General features: G+C 43.4%; 1 protein-coding gene across 2 annotated transcripts in view; it reads right to left on the reverse strand.

Annotated features, from left to right (window-relative positions):
• Positions 1-26282, reverse strand: part of LOC110533559 (potassium inwardly rectifying channel subfamily J member 6) — a 106653-nt gene that overhangs the window by 20074 nt on the left and 60297 nt on the right. For both annotated transcript variants that reach the window (XM_021617892.2, XM_021617893.2), the window contains exon 2: positions 537-1464. In XM_021617892.2, coding sequence (XP_021473567.1) covers positions 537-1440 — 904 coding nt within the window. In that variant the 5' untranslated portion in view covers positions 1441-1464. The remainder of the gene's footprint in view (positions 1-536; positions 1465-26282) is intronic.

The following is a 26282-nucleotide window of genomic DNA, read 5'->3' on the forward strand; positions in this document are numbered from 1 at the left end:
CTGATCTTATTTGCATCTCCCCCACAATAAGCCTATTGTGCAGCCCATAACCTAACAAAGGACTGTGGGGCAACACCATGGTGCACACAAGGGCTGAATCTAGATTAATTGAATTATATCGCCTTGTCTGTTTTCCCTCATGCCTTTCAATGACTCCCTCTCAAACCTCAGTGGAAAATAAGGTAAAAAAAGACAAGAAGCACATATGAATGCATTATTATGATAAGAGATGAAACATCCTTGTTCACTTCTGAATAAACCATTAACTGCTAATGCAAATCAGAGGTAACATGTAACGGGATGATGAGCATATGCATATACTTTGCTACTGTATGAAATTGCTATAATTACTATAATTGTCATAGTTAATACAACACCCACACACAAATTAAATATGTATTATTAAACTGGAGCAACATTTAAGTTTAAAGTTTCAGTTTGACAGTTTGAATTTCAGTGGAATCTGTGATTAGGAAACAAAGAGAAGGAAAAGTTGATGAATTAAACCTGTAATTTATATGTTTGATGCTGCTTACCTGTAGCCTCCACCATGCCCTCCAGAATGACCACAATCTCCAGGTCCTCTTTGTCAAGGTCAGCCTGGGAGATCTCCCAGAAGGGGCTGTTCTGATTGATTTCATGGCAGATGATGAGCGGGGACACCAGGAAGAGCCTGTCATCCCCTGTGTCATAACCCACATTCATGTCTGTCTGGTTGAGGGGTATGAACTCCCCTTCCTTGGTCTGCTTGGACTTGATCAGCTTGGCCCTGATTGAGGCCTCCACGATGTGTGAGTTCCGAAGGTCCCCTACCCTGAACATCAGACACAGCCGGCCATCCCTTACGGAGATGACAGCGCTGGTGGAGAACACTAATGTTTCTGCCCGCTTCTTCGGTTGTGAGATCTTGACAAACATACAGCCCACCATGAAGGCATTAACTATGGACCCCAGCACTGACTGAATCAACAGCAGAAGGATCCCCTCTGGGCATTGGTCTGTTATAACCCTATAACCGTACCCTATGGTTGTCTCTGTCTCTATGGAGAAGAGAAAAGCTGAGACAAAACCGTTGAGATTATTGACACAGGGAGTCCACTGGTTGTCCCCTATGTGTTCCAGGTCGCCACGGACATAGGCGATGAGCCACCATGCGAAGCCAAATAAGAGCCATGTCACTGTGTACACCAAGACAAAGATGAAGAGGTTGAACCTCCACTTGAGGTCCACCAGTGTGGTGAAGATGTCCGTCAGGTAGCGATAGGTCTCCTGGACGTTGCCATGGTGGACATTACATTTGCCGTCCTTACGGACGTACCTCTGGACCTTCCTCTTTGCCCGCACCTGGTCTACCAGCTGCTTGGGCAGGTCCTCGCGAGCCTGCTTGGGTAGCTTGGGCTTTCGGGTGGTGACTGCCGGACTTTCCACATCCTGCTCCATTGGGGCTTCAAGAAGGAGTCAAGCCTACAGGGAGAGAGAGAGAGAGAAGACAACAAAAGAAAAGGGCAGGTAAGACAGAGGCACAACTACTGAACTGCAACACCTTAAACTTTTAGATGGTAATTTCATCCCAAATCCCACAATGTCTCACTCTAAATGTTGTAGACAGATGGTAGGATCTTGCTACAGTTTGATTTATTTTGTAAAATACAGACTTTCTTTTTCTCTTAGAAAACCTGTAAACTAACTTCCTAGTCTTCATACAGTGCAATACAATATATTTTTAATGTCTATTTGACTAATTTGTCATTGCATAATACACTGACAATCTTAGACAGATTTCAATCATGAGGGGCCTTTAAGTAAAGAAAGTTAATCTGTCAGGTTAATACACTGGTTCTGCAATGCTATTTTCTATACTCTCCAAATTGCATGATATTTACCAAAGCAATTTCCCATGCTTTGAACACAGTCATAACAGCAGGTGGGGATACTGACAACGCACTTTTGAAGAGCCTCTTCAATTTACAACATTTTCTGTCGTGCTTCAAATTTTAAGAGGTTGGCGGAGTGTTATATGGAATTTTTCACCAGCTAAAAATAGAATCATGGAGGAGGTACTGGTTAGGTCATCATGAGCTGAGAGGAGCGATGAGTAAGGTTATAGTGAGGCTTCTGCCCAACACTAACTATCTCCACATGGGGTCCTTTGAGGGCTGATGGACGGTCGTCCAGTTGAACCATGACCACATCTTCTCACTCAGTGCATTTCCAGATACTATCAGATTAGAGAGCTGTCACAATCCATTCTGTCTCTGAGAGAACTTCTAAGAAGACAATAAATGCTCACAATGTTGTAATTAAAGCTAATCCATTCCACTTAGTCGGCTGGGTCAAGAATCCAATGAGGGTTTCTGCCCTTCTACCTCATTTAGTCTCGACTGGTAGTGAGAGGTTAAATTGGGATGACTAGATTATGGAATTGTTTGCAATATTTGTTGCTTTTCCACAATACTTTTCACAAGCATTTCTCTACACCCGCAATAACATCTGCTAAACACGTGTATGTGACCAATAACATTTGATTTGATTTATCTATGCAATTCCACTTACTTTATTCTGCTGTCACAGGACTTTTTTTTCTATCCAAAGTACTATATTTGTTGAAGGTCTCTAAGCTCAAGTGTTTTGCTTTCAATAAAGATATATACTAGGGCAGTCACTTCACTCCACACTACTGAAAAAACCCAGCATACATTTCAAGCTAGACCATGCTGGTTTTATGCTGGTCTACTGTTTGCTGGTCAGTGCTGGTCTGATGCTGGTCAACCTGGTCTGACCAGCATGGTCTAGCTGGTCTAAGCTTCATGGTCTAGCTGGTTTTGCTGGTGCACAGCCTTCGCTGTGTTTTGGACACATACCAGCTCATGCTGTTGATGCTGGTATGCTGGTGACCAAGCCGGTCCATGCTGGTCTAGTACACTGGCAGAGTATGTGTCTATATTGTCAGCAAAACACTTGAGCTTAGAAACCTTTAATAAATATGAAAACACAATGAAGGCACCAGCAAAAACACAGCGAAGGCTGGTCATCAGCATACTAGCACCTACAGTGCATTCGGAAAGTATTCAGACATCTTGTCTTTTTTTGTTACATTACTGCCTTATTCTAAAATGGATTAAATACATTTATCTGCTCATCAATCTACACACAATACTCCATAATGACAAAGGGAACACAAATGTAGCAAATTTCTTTAAAATAAAACACAGAAATAACTTATTTACATAAGTATTGAGACCCTTTGCTATGAGACTCGAAATTGAGCTCAGGTGCATCCTGTTTTCATTGATCATCCTTGAGATGTTTCTACAACTTGATTGGAGTCCACCTGTGGTAAATTCAATTGATTGGAGATGATTTGGAAAGGCACACAACTGTCTATATAAGGTCCCACAGTTGACAGTGCATGTCAGAGCAAAAACCAAGCCATGAGGTTGACGGAATTGTCCGTAGAGCTCTGAGACAGGATTGTGTCCAGGCACAGATCTGGGGAAGGATACCAAAACAATTCTGCAGCATTAAAGGTCCCCAAGAACACAGTGGCATCAATCATTCTTAATGGAAAAAAGTTTGGAACCAACAAGACCAAGGGAGGTGGGAGGTAACCAAGAACCCGATGGTCACTCTTGTGGAGCTCCAGAGTTCTTCTGTGGAGATGGGAGAACCTTCCAGAAGGACAACCATCTCTGCAGCACTCCACCAATTAGGCCTTTACGGTAGAGTGGTCAGACTGATGCCACTCCTCAGTAAAAGGCACATGACAGCTTGCTTGTAGTTTGCCAAAAGGCCCCTTAAGGACTCTCAGACCATGAGAAACAAGATTCCCGAAGGCCGAGCATCGCGACTTGAGGAAACCTGGCACCATCACTCGGTGAAGAATGGTGGTGGCAGCATCATGCTGTGCAATGTTTTTCAGCAGCAGGGGCTGGGAGACTAGTCAGGACTGAGGGAAAGATGAATGGAGCAAAGTACAGAGAGATCCTTAATGAAAACCTGCTCCAGAGTGCTCAGGACCTCAGACTGGAGCGAATGTTCACTTACCAACAGGACAATGACTCTAAGCACACAGCCAAGACAACGCAGGAGTGGCTTTGGGACAAATCTCTGAATGTCCTTGAGTGGCCCAGCCAGAGCCCGGACTTGAACCCGATCGAACATCTCTGGAGAGACCTGCAAATAGCTGTGCAGCAACGCTCCCCATCCAACCTGACAGAGCTTGAGAGGATCTGCAGAGAATAATGGGAGAAACCCCCCAAATACAGGTGTGCCAAGCCTGAAGCGTCATACCCAAGAACACTCAAAGTTGTAATGGCTGCCAAAGGTGCTTCAACAAAGTACTGACTAAAGGGTATGAATACTTATGTAAATGTCATATTTCTGCTTTTTATCTTTCTGCTTTGTCATTATGGGTTATTGTGTGTAGATTGATGAGGGAAAAACAAATATTTAATCCCTTTTAGAATATGGCTGTAACGTAACAAAATGGAAAAAGTCAAGGCATCTGAATACTTTCTGAATGCACTGTATGCTGGACCAGCCTTTGCTGGTCTATGCTGTTTTCTTCAGCAGGACAATTCACCTTTACTGCTCCTGGGTTTTAAAATCTCCATGTGTGTCAAACTGCTTATGTCAGAAAAGGCTTGGCATGCGTTTATATTGAATATAGCATTTTATGCCTAGACTTAATTCAGCATTCAACTAGCACTAACACTAGAGACATGTGCAACTAGCACTTGACAAAAGGCCAGGGGGGACAGAATGAGGGATGTGTGCGTTCTGAAGTGCTGGACTTGTGATGCTTCACTCCGTGAAAGAGAGAGGTAGGGAGCATTGCTCTATGAGAGCTTGTCTGGTATTGTGTTTACACCTGTTTGTTCTCCAGTCCCCTGGGCAATGGCACAGCCAGATTCCAAATCTGCCCTTTACATCCCTGCTCCCACTGGATAAAGCACACTCCCCGAGACAGGCATATTAAGAGGTAGCTACTGCACCATCCACAGAAGGGACAATAATATAAGTGTAAATACAAGATACAGGTAACTGCCAAAATAAAGTAAAAACCAACATAAAGTGTCTTAAAAGGATCGGACCCTTTTTTTAAATTTTCGCCTAAAATTTCATACCCAAATCTAACTGCCTGTAGGTCAAGACCTGAAGCAAAGATATGCATATTCTTGATACCATTTGAAAGGAAACACTTTGAAGTTTGTGGAAATGTGAAATGAATTTAGGAGAATATAACACATTAGATCTGGTAAAAGATAATATAAAGAAAAATACTTTTTTTCTGTATTTGTTTTGTACCATCATCTTTGAAATGCAAGAGAAAGGCCATAATGTATTATTCCAGCCCAGACACAATTTAGATTTTGGCTACTAGATGGCAGCAGTGTGTATGTGCAACGTTTTGGACGGATCCAATGAACCATTGCATTTCTTTTCAAAATGTTGTATCAAGACTGCCCAAATGTGTCTAATTGGTTTATTAATAACTTTTCAAGTTCATAACTGTGCACTCTCCTCAAACCATAGCATGGTATTCTTTCACTGTAATAGCTACTGTAAATTGAACAGTGCAGTTAGATTAACAAAAATGTAAGCTTTCTGCCAATATCAGATATGTCTATGTCCTGGGAAATGTTCTTGTTACTTACAACCTCATGCTAATCACATTAGTCTATGTTAGCTCAACCGTCCCGCGGGGGACCCACCGATCCTGTAGAGGTATATTAATATGGTATTGGGCCACCACAAGCCAGAACAGCTTCAATGTCCCTTAGTGTAGATTCTAGAGGTGTCTGGAATGCGACACCATTCTTTTACTAGAAATTCCATAATTTGGTGTTTTGTTGATGGTGGTGAAAAACGCTGACTCAGGCGTCGCTCCTGAATATCCCATAAGTGTTCAATTGGGTTGAGATCTAGTGACTGAGACGGCCACGGCATATGGTTTACATAATTTCAATGCTCATCAAACCATTTAGTGACCACTCGTGCCCTGTGGATGGGGGCTTCCCCACATTTTTATACATGACCCTAAGCATGATAGGATGTTAATTGCTTAATTAACTCAGGAACCACCCCTTTGTGAAAGCACCTGCTTTCAACATACTTTGTATCCCTCATTCACTTAAGTGTTTCCATTATTTTGGCCGTTACCTGTATCTGCAGTAGCCAAAAAAAATAAATTAATCCAATGTGTCTCAATAATGCTTTTAGATTAGCTTTCCATGGATCTAATGAAAGACTAGGGGGAAAAAATGCAGATATCCCTTGGCAAACAAAGCTGTGGTCCTGGTTCATAGAGAGGGGCAGAGGAGGCTTCTGTGTCCATGACTAATTCCTGTGTCACTGGTCGCCGGCAGCCATACAGACAATTAAATTAGTCCAGCTTCACTAAGCCCTCTTCAAATCCCCCAGATTTCTCATCTGAAATTTTCAGTGGTAGGGTGTGGTATGCAAAACGGGTCAACTTTGAACACCTCTATCTCCTGAATGTTTTGACACTCAGGTCCAAAAAGTCACTTCATGACCACTTCTACCACGGACAAACATATATGGAAGGTGTTGTTCAAATAACATTGGGTGCAGTCAGAAATGTATTGAAATCATATGGAACGACCCTACAGGCAGAGCACATAGGAGGGTTAATGGCCCATAAGTCCTGCTTGCCTGTGTCCATAAGGGAAGACATTATGTTCTCTGCATTCTAAATCATGGGGACCCCTGTGTCTGGCCTACATTTATGTTCCCACAACAAGTATGGCCATGAAGAGGCCAATGTTCATATTTAGTTGGTGATGAAGGGACATGTGTTTGACCTTTTGCTGATTTACTAGGCCTGGGAACAGTAGAGTCACACACAGAACGGGCCACCGCCAGAGAGCCAGAGACCCACAGCATGATGTCTCATTTACACTGAAGAGAGGAGAGAGCTTTTTAGTATGAATGGTTGGATGGATGAACTGTAACATAGGCTAATGCTTGTCGGGGCTACCTCATGGCCCACATCTCCTTTATAAAGATCAATTCAATCTCAATAGGATTCATAGGTGAAATAAAAGAGAAATAAACTATGTAGTTCTGTCCTAGAGCTGGTTTTATCTATTAATGTTCTGTATTATGTCATGTTTCATGTGGACCCCAGGAAGAGTAGCTGCTCCTTTTGCAACAGCTAATGGGGATCCTAATAAAATACCAAATACCAACCAGATGAAGGTGAATGACGCTGAATGATAAAATATCACAAGATGCGTGTTCTATCCATCGATCAGATAGGGTTTGTCGTTGATTCAACAGCTGAAGAAGAGACCACCAGCTACAACAATGACACCCAATAACCCGCCTCTGACCTTCTACCTCGTGTGCCGCTCCATTTCCTCAGAAACACACAGTACAGGATGCTGGGATACAAGGTACTTGACACCATGTAGTTGACATATCTGAGATTCTAGATGACAGTGGTAAAGGTAATACACAAAAACCTGAAATGGTGGAGTTGTGTTCCTATATTCATTGCTTTCAGATCCCATCCTCATATCTCTGGTTTATTAATATTTCATGGATATTCTCTCCAACCCTGGGTCCCATAGATGCATGGCCACAGACCAGGTTGAACTCTAATTTAAAAAAATAGGCAGTACCATGATTATAAATTAAAAACTAGAACCTTAGTCAACCTATGAAACAGACTGTCCCTGTAATCACAGCAAATACCTTTGCTTCAGTGTCTCTTTAACCATTCATGCATTAATCATTGAAGTTATTGATATAGAGCAAGCTCCAAAAGTATTAGGACAGTGACACATTTAGTGTTGTTTTGGCTCTGTACTCCAGAACTTCAGATTTGAAATTATACAATGACTATGGGGTTAAAGTGCAGACTGATAGCTTTCAATTTAGGGTATTTTCATCCATATCGGGTAAACTGTTTCGAAAATGACAGCACTTTGACATAGTCCCCCCATTTAAGGGGACCAAAGGTATTGGGACAAATGTAACGGTTTTCTTGAGGTGAAGGAGAGGCGGACCAAAACGCAGCGTGGTGGTTATTCATGGTACTTTAATAAAGACATTATACATGAATAAACTAACAAAACAAGAAATATGAAAAACCAAACCAGCCCTTTCTGGTGCAAACACAGAGACAGGAACAATCACCCACAAAAACCCAACACCAAACAGGCTACCTAAATATGGTTCCCAATCAGAGACAATGACTAACACCTGCCTCTGATTGAGAACCATATCAGGCCAAACATAGAAATAGACAAACTAGACATGTAACATACAATGCCCACTCAGATCACACCCTGACCAAACAAAACATAGAAACATACAAAGCAAACTATGGTCAGGGTGTGACAACAAATTAATTTATATATGTATTAAAGTTTAGTATTTGTTCCCATATTCATAGCACGCCTCTGTAACTTTCTCATTCATCATTATTCACGAATCATGGTAGCATCCACATGAACGTAGAAGTGTTTAGAAACATATTCTATGCTAATTTACAATAAAAGTGTCACGCCCTGACCATAGAGAGCCCTTGTTTCTCTATGGTGTAGTAGGTCAGGAAGTGACTAGGGGTTATTCTAGTTTGTAATTTCTATGTTGTGTTCTAGTTTATATTTTCTATGTTGGTGTTTTGTATGATTCCCAATTAGAGGCAGCTGGTAGTCGTTGTCTCTAATTGGGGATCATATTTAAGTAGATATTTCTCCCACCTGTGTTCATGGGATGTTGTTTTGTGTTTGTGCATGTGCACCACGTAGTCACGTTTAGTTGTTCGTTTATTGATTTATTGTTTTTCTTTAACTTTCACTTTGCAATAAATATGTGGAACTCAACATCCGCTGCATCTTGGTCCCGTTCTTACGACAACCGTGACAGAATATTTGCCAGCAGCATACCACCCTGCATACCACTGCTGGCTTGCTTCTGAAGATGAGCAGGGTTGGTCCTTCCTCTGGTCTAAAATGTTTTCCCAATGCCCCAGGGCAGTGATTGGGGACGTTAAACGGGTGTCCTGACTATCTGAGGTCATTAAAGATCCCATGGCACGTATCGTAAGAGTAGGGGTGTTAACCCCGGTGTCCTGGCTAAATTCCCAATCTGGCCCTCAAACCATCACGGTCACCTAATAATCCCCAGTTTACAATTGGCTCATTAATCCCCCTCCTCTCCCCTTTAACTATTCCCCAGGTCGTTGATGCAAATGAGAATGTGTTCTCAGTCAACTTGGTAAAATAACGGATAAATAAATAAAATATCCCACCAACCAAGGATCAAGCAGTGTGCAACGATGGGAAAAATAAGTTGGACCTGGGAAGAAATCATGGAAGGACAGGAGACCCTTCCTTGGCAGGAGTCGCAGATTATGCAAGAAGGATGGCGATGACACCGTGGCCACAGAAACCCCAAGATTTTTTTGGGGGGGGGGAGGGGGCACAGCAGAGGGAAGAGCCAGAGAACATCTGGGAGGACATAGAGAGGTGGTCGGTCGACCAGAGCCCGCCTGGGAGTCGATGGAACAGTGTTAGGAGGGATACCGGAGAAAGGAGTTGGCTAGGAGTATGCGGCAACGCAGGTGTTTGGAGGAGCGTGTCATCAGTCCGGTGAAACCTGGGCCGGCTCCACGCATCTGGCCTCCAGTGCGCCTCCCCAGTCCGGTACATCCTGTGTCTCCTCCTCGCACTCTCCCTGAAGTGCGTGTCCCCAGCCCGGTACGTCCTGTACCTGCTTCCTGCACTCGCCCTGAAGTGCCAGAGATGGTCAGGGAGGCATTGGGGAAGTTAGGAGAGAGAGAGATGTTGTGCAAGTGTGTTCTGCTCAACATCCGCCCAAGGGATTCGGTTAGCAGTCTGGTGCAACTTGGGCTGGCTCCACCCTTCTGGTCTCCAGTGCGCCTCTCCAGTCTGGTACGTCCTGTGTTTCCTCCTCGCATTCTCCCTGAAGTGTGTGTCCCCAGCCCGGTACGTCTTGTGCCTGCTTCCTGCACTCGCCCTGAAGTGTGTGTCACCAGTACGGTGCCACCTGTACCGGCCCCACGCATCAGGTCTCCAGTGTGCCTCCCCAGTCCGGTGCCACCTGTACTGGCTCCACTCACCAGGCCTCCGGTGCGCCTCCCCAGTCACGTGCGTCCTTTGCCTCCTCCCCGCACTCGCCCTGAAGTGCGTGTCACCAGTCCGGTGCCACCTGTACTGGCTGTACGCACTAGACCTCCACTGCGCATTCGCAGTCCAGAGCTTCCGGCGACGGTCCCCAGTCCAGAGCTTCCGGCAACGGTCCCCAGTCCAGAGCTTCCGGCAACGGTCCCCAGTCCAGAGCTTCCGGCGACGGTCCACAGTCCAGAGCTTCCGGCGACGGTCCACAGTCCAGAACCTCCTGCAATGGTCCACAGTCCGGAACCTCCTGCGACGGTCCACAGTCCGGAAAATCCTGCGACGGTCCACAGTCCGGAAAATCCTGCGACGGTCCACAGTCCGGAACCTCCTGCGACGGTCCACAGTCCGGAACCTCCTGCAACGGTCCACAGTCCGGAACCTCCTGCGATGGTCCACAGTCCGGAACCTCCTGCGATGGTCCACAGTCCGGAACCTCCTGCGACGGTCCGGAGAGTCCAGGCACGGTGTCCAGTCCCGCTCCATGGCCGGAGCCCTCCTTTGCGCCGGTGCCTGTCTGGGCACGGCGTCCAACCCAGCTCCATGACCGGAGCCCTCCTCTGTGCCGGTGCCCAGTCCAGGCACAGCGTCCTGCCCGGCGCCATGGTCGGATCCGGGGTCTGGGGGGGGCTACGACCCGCACCGGAGCCGCCACTAATCACCCCCCCTAACCCCCCATTTGGTTTCAGGTTTTGCGGCCAGAGTCTGCACCTTTGGGGGGGGGGGGGGGGATACTGTCACGCCCTGACCATAGAGAGCCCTTGTTTCTCTATAGTGTAGTAGGTCAGGGCGTGACTAGGGGGTATTCTAGTTTATAATTTCTATGTTGTGTTCTAGTTTATATTTTCTATGTTGGTGTTTTGTATGATTCCCAATTAGTGGCGGCTGATAATCGTTGTCTCTAATTGGGGATCATATTTAAGTAGATATTTCTCCCACCTGTGTTTGTGGGATATTGTTTTGTGTTTGTGCATGTGCACCACGTAGTCACGTTTACTTGTTTGTTTATTGATTTATTGTTTTTCCTTAAGTTTCACTTTGCAATAAATATGTGGAACTCAACATCGGCTGCGCCTTGGTCCCGTTCTTACGACAACCGTGACAAAAAGTGACTCCAAAAGGACACAATACATTATTTAGCATTCATTTCTATTTAGCACAAAATAATCTGAAACACAACCAAAACAAACAACAAATGCATCCTACAAATTTGTAGGGTCACACGACCAAATACTTTTCTTTCGACTACTTTAATACACACATATTTTTACAATGGCGCCAGAGGAGATGGCTGCTGTTTTACGGGATCCACACCAATTGAGCTATTGAATGCATTTTTCCACGTTATTTGTACCTTATTTTGTACATAATGTTTCTGCCACCATCTCTTATGACCGAAAAGAGCTTCTGGATGGCAGAACAGCGATTACTCACCTCGTACTGGATAAAGATTTTTTTATTTAAGGAGTCGGACGCAAAGGATTTACTTCAGACACCGGACAAGGCCCAAACGCCCGTCATTTGCACATTTGCATGAAGAAGAGATGGAGATATAGGGGTCGTAGGTCGTGTGTCTTGTAAGAATTTGACGCCGAGTGGGTAACCCGCCTCTACCATCAGTCATATTAGCCACAGTGTCATTTGATAATAAAATGGATGAGCTCTGATCAAGCTATCCTACCAATGGGACATTAAAAACGGTATTATCTTATATTTCACTGAGTCGTGGCTGAAAGATGACATGGATAACATACAGCTGGCTGGGTTTTCAGTCCATCACCAAGATACAACAGCTGCCTCCGGTAAGACAAGAGGTGGCAGTCTGTGTCTATTTGTCAATAACAGCTGGTCCACAAAATCTAATATGAAGGAAGTCAAGGTTTTGCTCACCTGAGGTAGAGTATCTCATGATTATCCGTAGACCACACTATTTACCAAGATAGTTTTCATCTATATAACTGTCTATTTACCACCACAAACTGATGCTGGCACTAAGACCGCAATCAACAAGCTGTAAAAGGCCATAAGTAAACAAGAAAATGCTCACCCAGAGGCGGGCGCTCCTAGTGGCCCGGGGACTTTAATGCAGGGAAACTTACATCCATTGTACCTCATTTCTACCAGCATGTTAAATGTGCAACCAGAGGAAAAAAACTCTAGACTAACTTTACTCTACACACAGAGACTCGTACAAGCTCTCCATTTGGCAAATCTGACCATAACTCTATCCTCCTGATTCCTGCTTACAAGCAAAAACTAAGGCAGGATGTACCAGTGACTTGTCAATGCGGACTGTTTTGCTAGCAAACACTGGAATATGTTCCGGGATTAATTCGATAGTATTGAGGAGTACACCACATTAGTCACTGGTTTCATCAATAAGTGAATCGATGACGTCGTCTCCAAAATGACCATACGTACATACCCCAACCAGAAGCCATGGATTACAGGCAACATCCACACTGAGCTAAAGGGTGAGAGCTGCTGCTTTCAAGGAGCGGTACTCTAACCAGGACGCTTATAAGAAATCCCACTGTGGACTCCGACGAACCATCAAACAGGCAAAGCATCAATACAGGACTAGACCGAATCCTACTACACCGGCACCGACACTCGCCGGATGTCACAGGACTTGCAAACTATTATGGACTACACAGGGAAGCACAGCCGTGAGCTGCCCAGTGACACAAGCCTACCAGACTAAATGACTTCTATGCGTGCTTCGAGGCAAGAAATGCTGAAGCATACATGAGAGCACCAGCTGTTCTGGATGACTGAGTGATCATGCTCTCCGCAGCCGATGTGAGTAAGATCTTTAAACAGGTCAATATTCACAAGGGCGCAGTGCCAGACAGATTACCAGGACATGTACTACGAGTATTTGCTCACTAACTGGCAAGTGTCTTTACTGACATTTTCAACCTGTCCCTGACCAAGTCTGTAATACCAATATGTTTCAAGCAGACCACCATAGTCCCTGTACCCAGAGCACAAAGGTAATCTGCCTAAATGACTACTGACCCATAGCACTCACGTCTGTAGTCATGAAGTGCTTTCAAAGGTTGGTCATGGCTGACATAAACACTATTATCCCAGAAACCCTAGATCCACTCCAATTTGCAGACCGCCCCAACAGATCCACAGGTGATGCAATCAAAAGGAACACCTACGTGAGAATGCTATTCATTGACTACAGCTCAGCGTTCAACACCATAGTGTCCTCAGAGCTCATCACTAAGCTAAGGACCCTGGGACTAAACACCTCCCTCTGCAACTGGATCCTGGCCTTCCTGGCGGGCTGCCCCCAGTTTGTAAGGGTAGGCAACAACACATCTGCCATGCTGATCCTCAACACGGGGGCCCCCCAGGGGTGCATGCTCTTTCCCCTCCTGTACTCCCTGTTCATCCATGACTGCATGGCCAAGCACGAGTCCAACACCATCATTAAGTTTGCCAATGAAACAACAGTGCTAGGCCTGATCACTGACAATGAGGAGACAGCCTATAGGGAGGAGGTCAGAGAACTGGCAGTGTAGTGCCAGGATAACAACCTCTCCCTTAACGTGATCAAGACAAAGGAGATGATGGTGGACTACAGGAAAAGGAGGGCCGTGGAGCACATTTTCAACTAACTGTCATGGTCCAAACACAATAAGACAGTCGTGAAGATGGCACGACAATGCCTATTCCCTCTCAGGAGACTGAAAAGATTTGGCATGGGTCCTCAGATCCTCAAAACGTTCTACAACTGGTTGCATCACCGCCTGGTATGGCAACTGCTCTGCCTCCGACTGCAAGGTACTACAGAGGGTAGTGAGTACGGCCCAGTACATCACTGGGACAAGCTTCCTGCTATCCAGGACCTCTATACCAGGCGGTGTCAGAGGAAGGCTCTAAAAATTGCCAACCCTAGTCATAGACTGTTCTCTGTGCTACCACATGTCAAGCAATACCAGAGCACCAAGGCTAGGTCTAAAATGTTTCTTAACACCTTCTACCCCCAAGCTATAAGACTGAACAGCTAATAAAATGGCTACCCAGACAATTTCCATCGCCCCCCCCCCCCCCCCATCGTGCATAAATGTATGCAGGTTTGGGTTCCGTGTAAGTATTTCACTATTGTATTTGGCGCATGTGACAAATACAATTTTACTTGATTTGATATACAGTGCCTTCAAAACGTTTTCACACCCCTTGACTTTTTCCAAATTTTGTTGTGTTACAGCCTGAATTTAAAACAGATTAAATTATGATTTTTTTTTGTCTGTCAATAACCTACACACAATACCTCATTATGTCAAAGTGGAACTATGCTTTTCAACATTTTGACAAATGTATAAAAAATTAAAAGCTGAATTGTCTTGAGTCAATAAGTATTTAACAGCTTTGTTATGGCAAGCCTAAATAAGTCAAGCAGTAAAAATGTGCTTAACCAGTCACATAATAAGTTGCATGACCTCACTTTGTGTGCAATAATAGTATTTAACATGACTACCTCATCTCTGTACCCTACACATACAATTATCTGTAAGGTCTCTAAGTCGAGCAGTGAATTTCTAACACAGATTCAATCACAAAGACCAAGGAGGTTTTCCAATATCTCAAATAATGAGAAGGGCACCTACTGGTAAATGGGTAAAAATGTTAAAAGCAGTGGGAAAAAAGCAGTGAAGTTATTAATTACTCTTTGGATGGTGTATCAATACACCCAGTCACTACAAAGATGCAGGCATCCTTCCTAACTCAGTTGCTGGAGAAGAAGGAATACCGCTCAGGGATTTCACCATGAGGCCAATGGTGACTTTAAAACCGGTACAGAGTATAATGGCTGTGATATGTGAAAACTGAGAATGGATCAACAACATTGCAGTTACTCCACAATACTAACGTAATTGACAGAGTGAGAAGAAAGAAGCCTGTACAGAATACAAATATTTAAAAACATGCATCCTGTTTGCAAGCAGGCTTTAAAGTAATACAGCAAAATGTGGCAAAGGAAAAACTTTTTGTCCTGAATACAAAGTGTTATGTTTGGAGAATACAACACATTACTGACTATCACGCGCAATATTTCCAAGCATAGTGGTGGCTGGATCATGTTATGGGTATGCTTATCATTGTTAAGGATTGGGGAATTTTTCAGGACAACAAAGAAATGGAATGGAGCTAAGCACAGGCAAAATCCCAGAGGAAAACTTGGTTCAGCCTGCTTTCCACCAGCAACTGGGAGATGACTTCATCTTTTAGCAGGACAATAACCTAAAACACAAGGCCAAATCTACACTGGAGTTGCTTAGCAAGAAGACAGTGAGTGTCCGAGTTACAGTTATGACTTAAATCTGCTTGAAAATTTAAGGCAAGACCAGAACATCGTTGTCTAGCAATGATCAGTATCCAATTTGACAGTGCTTGAAGTATTTTGAAAAGAATAATGGACAGATGTTGCGAAATCCAAAGCTCTTAGAGACTTACCCAGAAAGACTCACAGCTGTAATCGCTGCCAAAGGTGCTTCTACAAAGTATTGACTCAGGGGTGTGAATACTTACAGTTGAAGTCGGAAGTTTACATACACTTAGGTTGGAGTCATTAAAACTAATTTTTCAACCACTCCACAAATTTCTTGTTAACAAACTATAGTCTTGGCAAGTCGGATAGGACATCTACTTTGTGCATGACATAAGTCATTTTTCCAACAATTGTTTACAGACAGATTCATTCACTTATAATTCACTGTTTCACAATTCCAGTGGGTCAGAAGTTTACATACACTAAGTTGACTGTGACTTTAAACAGCATGGAAAATTCCAGAAAATTATGTCATGGCTTTAGCAGCTTCTGATAGGCTAATTGACATCATTTGAGTCAATTGGAGGTGACCCTGTTAATATATTTCAAGGCCTACCTTCAAACTCAGTGCCTTTATGCTTGACATCATGGGAAAATCAAAAGAAATCAGCCATGACCTCAGAAAAAAAATTGTAGACCTCCACCGCTCAGGAAGGTGACACGTTCTGTCTCCAAGAGATGAACGTACTTTGGTGCGAAAAGTGCAAATGGATCCCAGAACAACAGCAAAGGACCTTGTGAAGATGCTGGAGGAAACAGGTACTAAAGAATCTATATCCACAGTATATCGTCATAACCTAAAAGGCTGTTCAGCAAGGAAGTAGCCACTGCTCCAAAACAGCCATAAAAAAAGCTAGACTATGGTTTGCAACTGCACATGATTCTACTTTTTGGAGAAATGTCCTCTGGTCTGATGAAACAAAAATAGAACTGTTTGGCCATAATGACCATCGTTATGTTTGGAGGGAAAAGGGGGAGGCTTGCAAGCCGAAGAATACCATCCCATCCTTGAAGCACGGGGGTGGCAGCATCATTTTGTGTGGGTGCTTTGCAGCAGGAGGGACTAGTGCACTTCACAAAATAGATGGCATCATGAGGTAGGAAAATTATGTGGACATATTGAAGCAACATCTCAAGACATCAGTCAGGAAGTTAAAGCTTGGTTGCAAATGGATCTTCCAAAAGCACAATGATCCCAAGCATACTTCCAAAGTTGTGGCAAAATGGCTTAAGGACAACAAAGTCAAGGTATTGGAGTGGCCATCACAAAGCCCTGACCTCAATCCTATAGAAGATTTGTGGGCAGAACTGAAAAAGCGTGTGCAAGCAAGGAGGCCTACACACCTGACTCAGTTACACCAGCTCTGTCAGGAGGAATGGGCCAAAATTCACCCAATTTATTGTGCGAAGCTTGTGGAAGGCTACCCGAAACATTTGACCCAAGTTAAACAATTTCAAGGCAATGCTACCAAATACTATTTGAGTCTATGTAAACTTCTGACCCACTGGGAATGTGACAAGCTGAAATAAATAATTTTCTCAACTATTATTCTGACTTTTCACATTGTTAAAATAAAGTGGTCATCCTAACTGACCTAAGACAGGGAACTTTTACTAGGATTAGGAATTGTGAAAAACTGAGTTTAAATGTTTTTGGCTAAGGTGTATGTAAACTTCCGACTTCAACTGTATGTAAACAAGATATTTCTCGTTTAAACGAAAAAATTCTCAGAACATGTTTTCACTTTGTCATTTAAGGTATTGTGTGTAGATGGGTGGGACAAATCGAATCCATTTTGAATTCAAGCTGTAACACAACAAAATGTGGAAGAAGTCAAGGGGTAAGAATAATTTCTGAAGGCAGTGTTACTGAATTTGTCACAATGTTTTGGTCCCTGAAATGGCGGGACTATGTACAAAAACTGTTGGAATTTCAAAACGGTTCATCCAATGTGGATGAAAATACCATAAAATGAATTTTTACAAATATTTTTGATTTATTTAACCAGGTAAGCTAGTTGAGAACAAGTTCTCATTTGCAACTGCGACCTGGCCAAGATAAAGCATAGCAGTTCGACACATACAACAACACAGAGTTACACATGGAATGAACAAAACATACAGTCAATAATAGAGTAGAAAAAAAGAAAACAAAGTCTATATACAGTTAGTGCAAATTAGGTCAAATAAGGGAGTTAAGGCAATAAATAGGCCATGGTGGCGAATAATTACAATATGGCAATTAAACACTGGAATGGTAGATGTGCAAAAGATGGATGTGCAAGTAGAGATACTGTGGTGCTAAAGGACCAAAATAAATAAATACAGCATGGGGATGAGGTACATAGATGGGCTGTATACAGATGGGCTATGAACAGGTGCAGTGATCTGTGAGCTGCTCTGACAGCTGGTTCTTAAAGCTAGTGAGGGAGATGGGAATCTCCAGCTTCAGTGATTTTTGCAGTTCGTTCCAGTCAGTGGCAGCAGAGAACTGGAAGGAAAGGCGACCAAAGTAGGAATTGGCTTTGGGGGTGACCACACATGTGTAGATGATCCGTTCACCTACTCTGCGTCTCACAAACTCAGAAATGGCATTTGGAACCAAAAATGTAAAATTTGGACTCATCAGACCAAAGGACAGATTTCCACAGGTCTAATGTCCATTGCTCATGTTTCTTGGCCCAAGCAAGTCTCTTCTTCTTATTGGTGTCCTTTAGTAGTGGTTTCTTTTCAGCAAATTGACCATGAAGGCCCGATTCACCCGGTCTCCTCTGAACAGTTGATGTGTCTATAATTTGAACTCTGTAAAGCATTTATTTGGGCTGCAATTTCTGGGGCTGGTAACTCAGAAGCTGCAACTTTTGCAACAGCTCATGGGGATCCTAATAAAATACCAAAATACCAAATACCAAACCTCTAATGAACTTTTCATCATAGTGCTTGATGGTTTTTGCGACTGCACTTGAATAAACTTTCAACCTTCATGTCTTAAAGTAACGATGGACTGTCATTTCTCTTTGCTTATTTGAGCTGTTCTTGCCATAATATGGACTTGGTATTTTACCAAAAAGGGCTATCTATCTTCTGTATACTACCCCTACCTTGTCACAACACAACTGATTGACTCAAATTCCACAAATTAACATTTAACAAGGCACACCTGTTAATTGAAAAGGAGTCCAGGTGACTACCTCATGAAGCTGTTTGAGAGAATGCCAAGAGTGTGCAAAGCTGTCATCAAGGCAAAGGGTGGCTACTTTGAAGAATCTCAAATATAAAATCTATTTTGATTTGTTTAACCCTTTTTGGGTAACTACATGATCCCATATGTATAATAAATAAATGTATAATATATATATATAATAAATAAATAAAATTGTTTTGATGTCGTCACCATTATTCTACAATGTAGAAAATAGTACAAATAAAGAAAAACCCTTGAGTGGAATGAGTAGGTGTGTCCAAACTTTTGAATCGTACTGGAAGTATTCACATTCCTTTCCTATGACACTCCAAATCGAGATCAGGTACATACAATTTCCTTTGATCATCCTTGAGATGTTGCTTCTTGATTGGAGTCCACCTGTGACATATTCAATTGTTGGGACATGATTTAGAAAGAAACACACCTATCTATGTAAGGTAAGACAGTTGACGTGCATGTCAGAGCAGAAACTACCATGAAGTACAAGGACATTTTCTTAGAGCTCGTAGATAGAATTGATATGAGGCATATATCTGGGGAAGGTTATAAAACAATGTATAGAGTGTTGAACGTTTCGAAGAGCTCTGACTATGGCCAGACAGTAGCCACTCCTAAGAAAAAGGCACTTGACAGCATGACTGGAGTTTGCAAAAAGGCATGTTAACGATTCGGAGAGCATAAGGCAAAAGGTTCTGTGGTCTGATGAACCAAAAATGTTACTCTTTGGCCTGAATGCAAAGCGCTTTGAAACTATGTGGAAAGACTTCCCATCAAACTTAACAGAGCATGTGAAAATCTGAAAGGAAGAATGGGAGAAAAAAACTAAATCCAGATGTGCAACACTGATACAGACATACCAAGCCGTAATCAATGCCGAAGGTGCTTCTACAAGTATTGACTCAGGGGTAGGAAAACTTATGTAAATGAGATAATTCTGTATTTCATTTTCAATAAATTTGCTAAGATTTCTAAAAACATGTTTGCACTTTCATTATCGGGTATTGTGTGTATATGGGTGAGAAAAATAATAATTTTGAATTAATGCTGTAACACAACAAAATGTGGAATAAGTCAAGGGGTATAAATACTTTCTGAAGGGACTGTATATAAATAAATAATGTACTGTATATATTGTAGTTACATATAGAATTGTAAAATGTAGTGACTGCAAGGATCACTCATACTCAAAGTAATACACTGTAGTATACTCATTGAAACTCATACTCACATCCCTCACCCACCCCATTACACATAGAGTAGACTTCTGACCAGTGGTGTGTCGTGTCTTTATTATCATTAAATTGAAGACTTAGTTTTTATCAAAGATTCTCTGTAATTAGTATTACGCGATCAAACTGATTAATCATGTAACCATAATTGACTAGGAAGTCGGGGCACCAAGGAAAATATTCAGATTACAAAGTTATAATTTCCCAATATAACCCTTCAGGTATTTTCATATCTGATCAATAGTCTTCTGATTAATGAATGATTTATTTTAATACACGTTAGTCTCATTCCAAACGTCATACATTTTTGGTTATCTGCACGAACCCAGTCTTCACTATGAGTCATCCATACATAATTTGTCTTAAATCATTTATTTATTACTAACTAAGTAATTCACAGAAATGCATAAACAAAACAACAAAGTAAATATGGTTACAAGAAATGATAGGAGAATGTGCCCTAGTGGGCTAAACCGGCATGGCGGCTTGTTAGACAAAAGGGAAGTGGGGGTCGACTAAGAAGTCACTACAGAGTTAATAATTATAACAATTGATATGCTAATCCTTTACACATGAACGCTTACTCATTCTGGAACAATTGCAATCAATCAATTTACACTGCTCAAAAAAATAAAGGGAACACTAAAATAACACATCGTTGATTTGAATAAATGAAATATTCTTATTGAATACTTTTTTCTTTACATAGTTGAATGTGCTGACAACAAAATCACACAAAAATTATCAATGGAAATCAAATTTATCAACCCATGGAGATCTGGATTTGGAGTGACACTCAAAATTAAAGTGGAAAACCACACTACAGGCTGACCCAACTTTGATGTAATGTCCTTAAAACAAGTAAAAATGAGGCTCAGTAGTATGTGTGGCCTCCACGTGCCTGTATGACCTCGCTACAATGCCTGAGGGATCTCCTCCCAGACCTGGACTAAAGCATCCGCCCACTCCTGGACAGTCTGTGGTGGATGGAGCAAGACATGATGTCCCAGATGTGCTCAATTGGATTCAGGTCTGGGGAACGGGCGGGCCAGTCCATAGCATCAATGCCTTCCTCTTGCAGGAACTGCTGACACACTCCAGCCACATGAGGTCTAGCATTGTCTTGCATTAGGAGGAACCCAGGGCCAACCGCACCAGCATTTGGTCTCACAAGGGGTCTGAGGATCTCATCTCGGTACCTAATGGCAGTCAGGCTACCTCTGGCGAGCACATGGAGGGCTGTGCCGTCCCCCAAAGAAATTCCACCCCACACCATGACTGACCCACCGCCAAACCGGTCATGGTGGAGGATGTTGCAGGCAGCAGAACATTCTCCACGGCGTCTCCAGACTCTGTCACGTCTGTCATGTGGTCAGTGTGAACCTGCTTTCATCTGTGAAGAGCACAGGGCGCCAGTGGCGAATTTGCCAATCTTGGTGTTCTCTGGCAAATGCCAAACGTCCTGCACGGTGTTGGGCTGAAAGCACAACCCCCACCTGTGGACGTCGGGCCCTCATACCACCCTCATGGAGTCTGTTTCTGACCATTTGAGCAGACACATGCACATTTGTGGCCTGCTGGAGGTCATTTTGCAGGTCTCTGGCAGTGCTCCTCCTGCTCCTCCTTGCACAAAGGCCTGCTGCTGGGTTGTTGCCCTCCACGTCTCCTGATGTACTGGCCTGTCTCCTGGTAGCGCATCCATGCTCTGGACACTACGCTGACAGACACAGCAAACCTTCTTGCCACAGCTCGCATTGATGTGCCATCCTGGATGAGCTGCACTACCTGAGCCACTTGTGTGGGTTGTAGACTCCGTCTCATGCTACCACTAGAGTGAAAGCACCGCCAGCATTCAAAAGTGACCAAAACATCAGCCAGGAAGCATAGGAACTGAGAAGTGGTCTGTGGTTACCACCTGCAGAACCACTCCTTTATTGGGGGTGTCTTGCTAATTTCCACCTGTTGTCTATTCCATTTGCACAACAGCATGTGACATTTATTGTCAATCAGTGTTGCTTCCTAAGTGGACAGTTTGATTTCACAGAAGTGTAATTGACTTGGAGTTACATTGTGTTGTTTAAGTGTTCCCTTTATTTTTTTGAGCAGTGTATTTACGCTCAGTGTGTTGTCTTGATCGCTGTTGAAAAGTTTGTTTATTTTGTAGAATTGTCCGGCTCTCTCTCTCTCTGTCGTGGTTATAGTGGATAGTTCACAGTGACATTCATTCATGTTGTTGTAGAATGGATGTTTCGGCGGTTGTCGTTCTTCGCGTTCAATGATACCGAATTCCTAGCTCCAGACTAGTAATTAATATCAAAGACTTGTTCTTATTCTGTCGGTATCGATAGTCTAAGAGTTTAACCACTTGGTATGGTTAAAAGATTCAGCAATGGCTTGCAACCTTTGTCCTCCCGGTGTTTGAGAGAAACATGGTCTACTGAGAATTTCTCAAAGTTGGGTTTTATTCGGAATTGCAGAAAAGGGGCTGTCTCAGGATGCCTGACCCTAACTGGGCTCATGGGCGGTCCTCTGATTTAGTTCAACTCATTAAACAGTCCAAAATCACATTACACAATTTTACAAACAGTATCATCATCACTCATTCTGCTTTTACAACAATTATATGTAAACTTCATATCTGAGGCTATTATATAAACAGCAGTTATGGTAATGTGGCCGCACCGTCTCCCATGAGCTTCCCCAAGTTGTAACCAACGGACCAGTTCGTAGCTGGATTCTTCACTGATCTTTTATACCTTCTCCGGAACATGAACGTTGTTCGGACCTCAAGTTCTGTGAGGTGGAAGAAATTCCTTTGTTCTCTATGAAACTTCACTCTCTCTCTATACTGTGTGGCCATGAGGCAGGGTCTTCCCTAGGAACCTCACTCTGACCACAGCAGTCTGGTTGTAGAAGCAGAGAGCGGGGGATGGTGCTCGCTGTACCCAAAGAGGGCAATGTCATGACAGGTGTAAAGTACTTAAGTAACTTAACATTAATGTACTACTTAAGTAGTTTTCTGGGGTATATGTACTTTACTTTACTATTTATATTTCTGACAACTTTTACTTTTACTTCACTACATTCCTAAAGAAAATAATATACGTTTTACTCCATACATTTTCCCTGACACCCAAAAGTACTAGTTACATTTTGAATGGTTAGCAGAACAGGAAAATGGTCTAATTCATGCACTTATCAAGAGAACATCCCTGGTCATCCCTGCTGACTCTGATCTGGGAGACTCACTAAACACGAAAGCTTTGTTTGTAAATTAGTCTGATTTGCTTAGGATAAGAAATTTGAAGTATATACTTAAGTATATTTTAGCAATTATATTTACTTTTGATTCTTAAGTATATTTAAAAGCAAATACTTCTCCTCAAGTAGGATTTTACTGGGTGACTTTCACTTGAGTCATTTTCTATTAAAGTATCTTTACTTTTACTCAAGTATGACAATTGTGTACTTTTTCCACCACTGCCTTTTTCTTAACCTTTATTTAACTAGGCAAGTCAGTTAAGAACAATATTCTTATTTACAATGATGGCCTACCCTAACCCTGATGCAAGGCCAATTGTGCACCGACCTATGAGAGTCCCATTCACGGCCAGGTTTGACACAGCATGGAATCGAACCAGGGTCTGTAGTGACACTTCTAGCACTGAGATGCAGTGTCTTAGACGACTGCACTACTCAGGAGCCACACAAACACATTCTCTCTCTTCTGTCTTGCTATTTCCCTCAGATTCTCTCTCTCTCTAACTGGTGGTAATTATGAACTCTACAAAAATGTGAAGGTTGTCCCCCCCATTTCAATTGAGATCATAATTACTCTGTTGAAAAGAGCAAGTGTGGAAGCTGGTTGTGTTCAAGTTCAGCTTCAGAGGAGGGGGAAACGCACAGTGGCAGCCTCCAAAAACTATTGCTCTTCTAAAAGGTCATGCCATTTAACGTGGCTATCAAATCATATTAGTGGTGCAGCATTTCCTGGCAAAGGTGCACGTCACAACGAGCAACATGTATGTTAGCACCCACCAAGATGTCAAAGAGACCCGACCTCGGGTCAGCCCACCTACCTGCGGATTCACTTGCACTTCACTCACCCACCTAATCATTGTCCTTTCATTTTATTTGCCAATGCATTCACAAGTTAGGAGATATGACAACTCTGTTGCTCAGGCCCCAGAGTGTATCCCTCCACTGTAACAGCACACTGAGTAAGACAGATGGGTTACCATGCCTCCCTTATGGGAGAACTCCTCCAGGTCTCTGCCGTACAGACTGTCTTCTTTCTCTCTCTCTCTCGTTTTGAGACCTTCATCCATCAACCAATCTCTTAAAATGGGCATATCCAACACGACACTATAAGCCCAGTTCCCAAGAAAGCTAAGATAACTGAGCTAAATGACTATCGCCCCTTAGCACTCACCTCCATCATCATGAAGTGCTTTGAGGGAATAGTCAAGGATCATATCACCTCCGCCCTACCTGACACCCTAGACCCACTCCAATTTGCTTACCGCCCCAATAGGTCCACAGACGAAGCAATCGCAATCACACTGCACACTGCCCTAACCCATCTGGACAAGAGGAATACCTATGTAAGAAGGCTGTTCATTGACTACAGCTCAGCATTTAACACCATAGTACCCTCCAAACTCGTCATTAAACTCGAGACCCTGGGTCTCGACCCCGCCCTGTGCAACTGGGTCCTGGACTTCCTGACGGGCCGCCCCCAGGTGGTGACGGTAGGAAACAACATCTCCACCCCGCTTACTGCTTACTGCCATACTGCTCATTCTGTGCGTGATTTCCTGCAAGACAGGAATGTCAGTGTTCTTCCATGACCAGCGAAGAGCCCGGTTCTCAATCCTATTGAGTGTGTCTGGGACCTATTGGATAGGAGGGTGAGGGCTAGGGCCATACCCCCCAAAACTGCCTTTGCATTATCTTGATTCGTTTCAGTGGCTTGCCGCACCACTGCACTCTAGTTTTGACATGATGGTGGCTAAATGTGTTCTCAAATCAAATCAAATCAAATTGTATTTGTCACATGCGCCGAATACAAGCAATTCACCTTACAGTGAAATGCTTACTTACAAGCACTTAAATAACAATGCTTTAAGAAGTTAAGAAAAAAAAAGTGTCAAATAAAAAATGTATCAACAGCAGCAGTAAAATAACGATAGAGAGGCTATTTTCAGGTGGTACTGGTAAAGAGTCAATTGCAGTGGCAGGAATCTTGGACAATTGTTAGGGCCTTCCTCTGACACTGTCTGGTATAGAGGTTCTGGATGGCAGGAAGCTTGGCCCCAGTGGTGTACTGTGCTGTACGCACTACCCTCTGAAGTGCCTTGCGGTCGGAGGCCGAAAAAGATGCCATACCAGGCAGTGATGCAAACGCTCTTGATGGTGCAGCTGTAGAACCTTTTGAGGATCTGAGGACCCAAATCCTTTTAGTCTCCTGAGAGGGAATAGGCTTTGTCGTGCCCTCTTCACGACTGTCTTAGTGTGTTTGGACCATCATAGTTTGTTGGTGATGTGGACACCAAGGAACTTGTAGCTCTCAACCTGCTCCACTGCAGCCCTGTTGATGAGAATGGGGACGTGCTCGTTCCTCCTTGTCCTGTAGTCCACAATCATCTCCTTTGTCTTGATCACTTTGAGGGAGAAGTTGTCCTGACACCACACGGCCAGGTCTCTGACCTCCCTATAGGCTGTCTCATCATTGTTGGTGATCAGGCCTACCACTGTTGTGTCATCGGCAAACTTGATGGTGTTGGAGTCGTGCCTGGCCATGCAGTCATGAGTGAACAGGGAGTACAGGAGGGGACTGACCTCGCACCCCTGAGTGGCCCACGTGTTGAGGATCAGCGTGGCAGATGTGTTGTTACCCATACCACCTTGGGATGGCCCGTCAGGAAGGCCAGAATGCAGTTGCAGAGGGAGGTGTTTAGTCCCAGGGTCCTTAGCTTAGTGATGATCTTTGAGGGCACTATGGCGTTGAACGCTGAGCTGTGGTCAATGAATAGCATTCTCACATAGGTGTTCCTTTTGTCCAGGTGGGAAAGGTCAGTGTTGAGTGCAATAGAGATTGCATCATCTGTGGATCTGTTGGTGCGGTATGCAAATTGGAGTGGGTCTAGGGTTTCTGGGATAATGGTGTTGATGTCAGCCATGACCAGCCTTTGAAAGCACTTCATGGCTACAGACATGAGTGCTACGGGTCAGTAGTCATTTAGGCAGGTTACATTAGTGTTCTTTGGCACAGGGACTATGGTGGTCTGCTTGAAACATGTTGGTATTACAGACTCAGTAACAGGTTGAAA

This window comes from Oncorhynchus mykiss, chromosome 10 (assembly GCF_013265735.2).
Source record: "Oncorhynchus mykiss isolate Arlee chromosome 10, USDA_OmykA_1.1, whole genome shotgun sequence".
NCBI classification, from domain to species: domain Eukaryota; kingdom Metazoa; phylum Chordata; class Actinopteri; order Salmoniformes; family Salmonidae; genus Oncorhynchus; species Oncorhynchus mykiss.